Source organism: Polypterus senegalus, chromosome 11 (genome assembly GCF_016835505.1).
Source record: "Polypterus senegalus isolate Bchr_013 chromosome 11, ASM1683550v1, whole genome shotgun sequence".
Taxonomy (NCBI): domain Eukaryota; kingdom Metazoa; phylum Chordata; class Cladistia; order Polypteriformes; family Polypteridae; genus Polypterus; species Polypterus senegalus.
In genome coordinates, this window is record NC_053164.1 from 52,938,524 (window position 1) to 52,947,836 (window position 9,313).

The 9,313-nt window shown below is 40.4% G+C and overlaps 1 protein-coding gene across 1 annotated transcript in view; it reads right to left on the minus strand.

The window, feature by feature from the left end:
• The window catches only part of snx15 (sorting nexin 15), a 46,054-nt gene extending 36,955 nt beyond the window's left edge, over window positions 1-9,099 (minus strand). The window contains exon 1 of the mRNA XM_039768631.1: window positions 8,931-9,099. Coding sequence (XP_039624565.1) covers window positions 8,931-9,032 — 102 coding nt within the window. The 5' untranslated portion in view covers window positions 9,033-9,099. The remainder of the gene's footprint in view (window positions 1-8,930) is intronic.
• Between the last annotated feature and the right edge of the window lie 214 nt (window positions 9,100-9,313).

The window sequence follows — 9,313 nt, forward strand, 5'->3', positions numbered from 1 at the left end:
CCTTGTCAATGGCCAGCGCACTAATCAGTCGATGCCACAGGGCCCCTACTTTGTGCTAGATAATGACCTCCTTTACCGTGTAGCAATGCATGACGGGCAGGAGACGAGGCTGCTGCTAGTGCCGCGTACCTTCCGGGGCAGGTCTGCGAGCTAGCACACGCCCACCTCCTAGGTGGCCACCTGGGCACCGAAAAACTCTGGAGCGGATCAAGCTCCGTTTCTACTGGCCAGGAATTAATGAGGAGGTTCGTCGCTTTTGCGCTTCCTGCCCGGAGTGTCAACTGCGACAAATTCCTAGGAGGGACCGTGCTCCTCTTGTTCCTATTCCACTGATTGACGTTCCCTTCCACAGAATCGGGGTCGACCTGGTGGGACCCTAGAGCCCTCAGCCCGAGGACACAAGTACATTTTAGTCCTCGTGGATTATGCTACACGATACCCCGAAGCTGTTCCGTTGCGCTCAGCTACCTCTAAAGCCATCGCACGGGAATTACTAGGGTATTCGCGCGGGGATCCCCAAAGAAGTCTTGACAGACCAGGGGACCCCCTTCACCTCGGAGACGTTCAAGGAGACTGCCAGATTACTGAAAATAAAGCATTTAAAGACCTCGTGTATCATCCTCAAACCGACGGATTAGTAGAGAGGTTTAATCAAACTCTCAAGCAAATGCTGCGTAAGGTGGTCAGCGAGGATGGAAGGAACTGGGATCAGCTCCTCCCCCTCGTCCTTTTTGCCTATCGGAAGTCCCACAAGCCTCCACGGGTTCTCCCCTTTGAACTACTGTATGGGCGACAACCTCGTGGCATATTAGATATTTTGAAAGAAGGCTGGGAAGAAGAGGCTCTTCCCTCCACAAACATACTGGAGTATATCGCGCAGTTACGCGATAGATTTGGAAAGATTCGCCTGTCCTTAAAAGTCACATGGAGGAGGCTCAAGCAGCACAGGCCGGTACTACAACGCGCACGTCTCTTCGGGAGTTCCGCCGGAGATCGGGTCATGGTCCTAGTGCCTACCTCCCACTCTAAATTGCTTGCCCACTGGCAGGGCCCCTACGGTTAAGGAGAGGAAGGGACTGGTCGACTATTTGGTGAGTCAACCCAATCGCCGGCCAAAGGAGCGGGTTTATCATGTGAACCTGCTGAAACCGTGGAAGGACAGGGACCCCGATCCCTCCTCCGGCCAGCCCCGCTCACTCTTCGCTCACACACACGACCTTAACTTCGGCACGGACTTAAGTCCCAGACAGCGGCAGGAGCTGGAAACAGTTATCCGGACCGTTCGGGAGGTAGTCAGTGAGAACCCCGGAAGGACCTCTCTGATTGAGCACAACATCGTGACAGAGCCCGGGGTTGTTGTCCGAGAACGCCCATATCGTCTTCCCGAGGCAAAAAAGGCTGAAGTGGAGCTTGAGATCAAGCGCATGCTGGAACTAGGTGTAATTGAGGAAAGTTATAGTCCCTGGTCCAGCCCCATTGTGCTCGTCGGTAAGCCTGACGGGAGTTGGAGGTTCTGCAATGACTTCCGTCGGCTTAACCAGGTCTCCCAATTTGATGCCTATCCAATGCCACGCGTGGACGACCTCCTCGAGAGGCTTGGACAGGCTCAATACCTGACCACACTTGACATGACGAAAGGGTACTGGCAGGTTCCTTTAACGGACTCGCGAAGGAAAAAAACGCGTTTAGTACCCCTAGCGGACACTGGCAGTATCGTGTCCTTCTATTTGGGTTACACGGGCTCCAGCAACCTTTCAGCGTCTGGTGGACAAAGTGCTTCGGCCTCATAACTCATACAGTGCTGCCTACCTGGATGACGTGGTCATCTATTCCAGCACATGGAAGGAACACCTACAGCATGTCCAAGCGGTATTACGGACACTTGGTGAGGCCGGGCTCCGGATTAATCCCAAGAAATGTTTCCACTAATGATTTCCACTATTTTTGCTTACTCGTAACACTTAAATTGTTTCTGAACTCCAAACAAATTTAGTATAATACAACCTGAGTAACACAGTTTTTAAAAGATCATTTGATTTATTGATAGAAAAAGCCAACACCTGTATTACCCATGTGAAAAAGTAGCTGTCCCTCTAAAGTTAATATTTGGTTGTTCCACCTTTAGTGGCAACAATGGCACTCAAATGCTTCTGGTAATAGGACATCAATGGCAATACAGTAGAAAAATTTTAGCCCACTTTTCTTTACAAAATTGCTTAAATCCAGCTAAATTGGAGGGTTTTTGACTATGAACTGCCCATTTAAGGTCCTCTCACAAAATCTCAGTGGGGTTCAAGTCTTTGACTAGGCCACTCCAAAATCTTAATTTTGCTTTTTGTTCCTCACACTACTCAAATATATGTACAGTAACTTAAAAGATAAATCTAAACTATTTGGAAACGATCAATTCTATTGTGTTGGTGTGTCCTATGATGAAATGGTGGACGGATTAAAAGGCAGAAATCTACGTGACCATCATCATCATCAAGCCATTCCGTGAGAATCCTAAATCCAAAGAGGACTGTTTCATTTATATTAGGTAGAATGCCCAGAGGGGACTGGGCGGTCTCATGGTCTGGAATCCTTACAGATTTTATTTTTTTCTCCAGCCGTCTGGAGTTTTTTTTGTTTTTTCTGTCCCCCCTGGCCATTGAACCTTACTCTTATTCGATGTTAATGTTGATTTATTTTGTTTTATAATTGTGTCTTTCATTTTTCTATTCTTTAATATGTAAAGCACTTTGAGCTACTGTTTGTATGAAAATGTGCTATATGAATAAATGTTGTTGTTGTTGTTGTTCTAAGTCTTGTTCCGGCCTTGCACCTTGTAGGAGAGACAACACAAATTGATTTAGCAAACAACACAATATATTCTAAACCCGAGATATAAAAGTTGTCTTTCATTCATTACTGTTGGGGATGGGGAGTAGATTGTATTATTAAAAAATAAAATTGTATATAAAGAAGGGTTGTCATGTGTGGGGATTTTCATTTTAAATAAAATTGGACATGACCAGGGTTGTAATTCTGTGTTATACTTTGGATGAACTGCCAAGGATTATTTCTTCTATGAGACATCACCACACTTTTCAATGAGGTTTCTTTTGTTCTCAGCACACAGCAATGACAATTAATAAAAAAAAAATCTGTGGACCTGACAAGGGCTTATAACTTCTGGAATATTTTTATAAGGTGTCACAAGGGTATGAGGCCCTGAAAGGCCTGCTTGCTATTGTGTGTGTATTTAAAGACTATTTTTAGTATTAGCACAAATGCATTTAAAATCACGCTTATGACTTTCCTGAAAAGGATATTAAGACATAGTCTAAGCTTGCAAAGTAACTAATATGTAGTATGGTTGCTTGGCTATACACATATCATATTGCACTGTTGGACTGTAATGTGGTCAGGGTAAGAATAAGAAACTTGAAATAAAAGGTCATGACTTGTCTCCAAAAACATTTACAGTATTTGCTTTCTATAGATAAAAGGAGTTCTTGGATGAAATGGAGGAGTTTGCCTACTTGGGCTGATACTTGTTGGGACTGGCTTCAGCTGCACCGCGACTCTGCCCTAGATTATCGGGTTTGGAAAATGGATGGACAGATGGATGGATGAGATTCTTATACAGATGACAGAACGAATAAGTCATGTGACTGACTAAATTGTTGGTGCAATGACATTAGTACCAGATAGTTGTGGTCATGTAAAATGTAAGGCTTTCAGATGAACAATTTGTTGATTAATTTACTGCTTCAACCTTATACAGTATATGGTCATAAAAGACATACTGTAATGCCCAAATCAATGAGATGTCCAGCTGCAATGGCCAAAAGCCATAGTTTCTGAAGGGTTGTAGAATTCATTCTCTATGAAACTGTGAGCCCCTTGACAATAAAGTAGTAGCTTGGAAAATAACTGTTTCTTTAGAGGACCTAGTTAAGGTAGGTTTACAATTAAATGAGAAAATTCAGTGGACATCTCCCATTGGAAGTGTATTAGGTATGGCCTACTAACAGGAAGTCCTGTATCCCTCTCTCCCTCCGTCTCAACTGGCCTAGAAAAACCTGGGAATTTGCTAGGAGGAGTTAAAGATTTTTTATTTGGATAGGGAATTGAGTTCTGCACTTCTAAGCCTTTTACTAGTGATACTTTCAGCAGCTGGATGTATGCCAGGTTGGCTGCTCTCAAAATTCCTAAGTCAGTCATTCCATGATAATTACTAAAACAATTTGAAAAAATGTACTCGTTTCAAGGATTAAATTAGATGACATGTCTACCACCAAGTTAGCCACCCAAATAGCAGTCAAAACACCAATTAGGTGGTCTACACAACAACTGTAAGAACTAGGATTTGGCACTGTAGTAAAGGAACACAATTTCATGAACATTATAAATGGGCAGCAGGGTCTTCAAATCTATGCCACAAGAAACAACAAAAGACACAAAAAAGAACTTGAAGAGGATTAAAAAAATGAATAGAGAGATCAAAATGTCTGTGCATGCCAACTCAATTAATACTCTGGCACTCTGTAAACAATGTTTACAACACTGACTCCTTGTTCAGCGGGCGTCTTGTGATCTCTGGCTGTGTGTGTGAATGCCCTACAATGAAATGACTTGCCATGCAGGAATTTAGGCTGATGTGAATATGACCATAAAAATGAGATTTATGTACTCAGTAGATTTTTTTTTGATATTTGCACCATCTTTCTCATCATTGTTAACAGCAATTTGAAGGCTCACAACTACTAAACAAACCCTTTGGTGCAGGACTTTAATAATCTCCACAGGCTGCAATGAGAATCACAAGATTATTCTAACAACTCCATAATACTCTTTAACACTAAATAATGCAAATTCAATTTTTACAGTGCAGTGGGCTCATGTCCCCTCATTATTTATAACTAGTTACTTTTTGAAGATCACCCTTATTATAAACATAATTTTGGTGACATTCACATTGTAGTTGAAGCAGAATCCTTAATAACGTTTAAGGACTATCTGAATGAGATATCAAACAGCTTAATAATACTAATAAGATGGTTAAGTTTGCAGATGATACCAAGATAGGCGGATTAGCAGATAATTTGGAATCCGTTATATCATTACAGAAGGACTTGGATAGCATACAGGCTTGGGCAGATTTGTGGCAGATGAAATTTAATGTCAGTAAATGTAAAGTATTACACATAGGAAGTAAAAATATTAGGTTTGAATACACAATGGGCGGTCGGAAAATCGAGAGTACACCTTATGAGAAGGATTTAGGAGTCATAGCGGACTCTAAGCTATCAACTTCCCAACAGTGTTTAGAAGCCATTAAGAAGGCTAACAGAATGTCATGTTATATAGCACAATCTGTGGAGTACAAGTCCAAGGAGGTTCTACTCAACCTTTATAATACACTGGTGAGGTTTTGGATCTCCAGGCTACAAAAAGGACATAGCAGTGCTAGAAAAGGTCCAGGCTGATTCCAGGGCTACAGGGGTTGAATTATGAGGAAAGATTAAAAGAGCTGAGCCTTTACAGTTTAAGCAAAAGAAGATTAAGAGGTGACATGATTGAAGTGTTTAAAATTATGAAGGGAATTAGTACACTGGATCGTGACTTGTATTTTAAAATGAGCTCATCAAGAACACGGGGACACAGTTGGAAACTTGTTAAGAGTAAATTTCGCACAAACATTAGGAAGTTTTTCTTTACACAAAGAACGATAGACACTTGGAATAAGCTACCAAGTAGTGTGGTAGACAGTAAGACATTAGGGACTTTCAAAACTCGATGTTTTTTGGAAGAAATAAGTGGATAGGACTGGCGAGCTTTGCTGGGCTGAATGGCCTGTTCTCGTCTAGAGTGTTCTAATAATTCTTCAACCACAATCAATGGACAGCATCCAAGAGGATGTTGCAACAGCAGCCAATCTGTGCACACATTTTCTGTTAGTTGGTAAAGGGGTGAGAGATAACTAGCCATTTAGAGACAGGGAATGATTAAGGGGCCAAAATGACCAGGCTGTGGTAGGCAATTTAACCAGGACTTCAGGATACATCTTGATCTTTACAAAAGATGCCCAGGGATTTTTTTTATAACCACAGAGAGTCAGGACCTCGGTTTTTCTCATCCGAAAGACACAGCACAGTGTTCCTGTCACATTCAGACCACGGAGTAAACACCCACACCTCTTCCAGCAGCAACCCAAGCTTTCTCTGACTGTACTGGCCGGGCCCAAACAGGCCTAGCTTCTGGTAGGTGATCTTGTCTAAAGTGTATAAGGTATTAGTGAAACAAACAAGTGGACTGACTGATCTCCTCTCATTTGTCAATTTTGTTTCTACTCTTTTGTTAATCTATACAGAACTGTGGATAAAGAATCCCAATCCACCTTCTATAACTCAGAGGGAAACCAATCTTCGATATCCTCTAAAACCAGAAAAACATTCAATTTATCTTTATGAGCATCAGTTCAAAATCATTAAAGAACTTTGCCAGAGTTCATACATGTAATTCCACAGCATACAGACAGTGCCTGTACTGAACCGTTTCATTTGATTTGCTCTTAGAGCTTATATAAAGAACTTTTTTAGACAGAGCTCTCTAGTTGTGTAGCTTTCTTCATTGAGTGACAGGCGAGTGCTGATTTTCATGGAGGATCTTTTGAACATACTATTGTGCTTGCTATGTTCTTTTCACTTGATTAGTTTGTGTTTTGTTAGTTTTATTTTGTTTCTGAAGTAAGAAAGAAAAAAAAAAATACAGACCACTTCTGAACATTCAGATTTTGCGACACATGTGAAAACCTTGTCTGATAAATGAGTATTAAATCCCTACGACAGACAATTTTAATGAAAAAATGCATCAAGCATCTCTACATACTCCAAAATAATACAACTGTAAATCAGTACTGCTCTAGCCATTTGCTTTCTAAATACAGAATAAGTCAAATAGTTTCCACCCGTATTTAACTATCATCAAAGATTACTTCAGATTTCTGGACCATGCCAATTTAAATAACTGAAAGATTGCTGCCGTCATGACATTTACTGATGGAATGACGATTTCCTAATAGCCAATAGCATGCTGCCTGATGGAGCCGGCGATGTATGAAGCGTTAACAGTTACGAAAGTTCAGCCGCAATCTATCCCCCCATTCTGTAAGACACGAGACATCAGACAGATGAGCTTCTCTTCTGTTTCAGAGGTGAAAAACATCTGCATTCCTTATTCCTCATTGGTACATTAAATGCATTTTTACTTCCAGACAAAAATTCATTGTTCGTCAGCTCCCATGCACACAAAGCACATCCCTACGACTAAAGACAAAATCAAAATGGTTTCATTTATCTGGAGATAGTCGTTGGATAAGTCACTTCAGACAGCCAGCTTCATGGGAGCCCACTGTCTCCAACTTGCTAAGATTATATAAAGGAAGGTTAAGAATGGAAATCGCTAAGAGTATGAAAGGAAGTTGTATTTAAGATGGAGGTTTGCCATTTGAACACCATCATAATCCCAAACATAAAACAAGAAAACATTTGAGTTGTTAAATAAAAATAAATGGAAAGTAAGCATCCTTGAGTGGCCCAGCAGGAGTTTCTAATCAAATTCCAAATTAAATCTTTCTGGCAGAGTGCCGTCATCAACAGTTTTAGTGTGATTTGACAGGAAGGTTAAGTGGATTGCACACTGGTGAATCTGAAGATGCTACATTGTTAGAGACTAGTCTGAAATAAAATAACAGCAGTAAATTAAGAAATATGATGCTTACACCGAGTACTACCTCGAATTCTGGAAATACATCTTTAAACCATGCCTCTAGGGTTCTGTTTTCCTAATTAGTTGATTGGAAAAACGAACATTTGTGTGTTACAAGATGTAAACCTTAATTACCATTCAGCCCAGTTTTAAAACATCTTGGGGGAAGAGCCTATCCAGATAGCATTGTGTGCAAGGCAGAAACAAACTCACAACGGGATGCCAGACTGTCTTACAGTATATACTTGTTTGGATATATTTTAAGGATTACATGTGTCCTGAAATGAAGCCAATCAACCAAAAAATGTAAAGGTTCGGCTATAATACACATTTTAGTATTTGGTTTTGATGCTCCGGTACTCGTTTAAAAGGTTCACAGAATTAAAAACATACTCTCCAAGACAATTTCCTTTTTCTTTTTAAAAACAGCTTCCAATTTCAGTTACTAATTTTGATCACTACAAAATGCAAGGATTTTCTAATCTACCAGTAACGCTAAAGGGCTGATATACAACCTTAAGAGTGATGACAAGGCTCCAGACACCTTTTACTCCTAAAAGTTCAGAGTAACCTGAATATTTTTCTTTCAAATTATATTTGCTTTACCTTTTTAAAAGAAACAGGTTAATGAAATCAGCGTTGAAACAAAATTATGCGCTGCCAAATTCGATTGCCAAGCAAATCCCTAAAGTGATGAAGCAATTGAATAGAGTGATAAAAATCTATACGAGATGCACGACCTCCAGTACTCCGCATCAGTTTACTCTTATTTATAGAAAACACCGAGCAGTCTATTATCCAGAGCAGAAGCGAGATCACCAAATTGCAATGTCTACACGTACAGTGCACCCTAAACCCTTTACTGAAACAGCAATCATGTTTTATTTGTCATAACAAAAGGCAACGCTTTTGTAAAAATAATATCTGTGGTATATATAGATCTTAATATCTTAAGCACCAATCGCCGAAGTCGCCCTTTGTAAGAATTATCGGATTTATTTGCTAACATACAATCTCATGCATTATATTAACAAGGAATGGGGGAAAGTTGCAATATTCAAAGGCTTATAAAATTTCACCACTATATACAAAAACAAAAGGAACGACAAGGCGGCAATACTTCATTTAAGTATCCTCGGTGCAGTAAAATTACCTACTTACTTCTGTACACTTACCCGAGCTGTAACCTTATATTCCGTAAAACCCTTTTCATGAGTTCTTGTATCTGTCACGGTGTACAGTCGATGATAGTCTTCTTTTTTTAATTTCCTTGACATATTTTTCAATTACTATTAAGAATACCACACAGAACGCTCCAGTGTTTACGGCTTTCATTTCCTCATCTTTAAGTAGGCACGCACACTAAACCACGCCTCTTTCGAAGAATAAGGGACCGTCTTAAAATTTCACACTCGTGACATTTTCGCACTAGCGACGGAAATGGAAGTAAATTATTTTTAACGTAGTGTATTTGCGCCTTAAAGTAGCATGTTAATTTGTTCCTAAAAATCTACCCACCCTTCTTCTGAACCTGCTTAAAATCACAATCCTGCGGAAC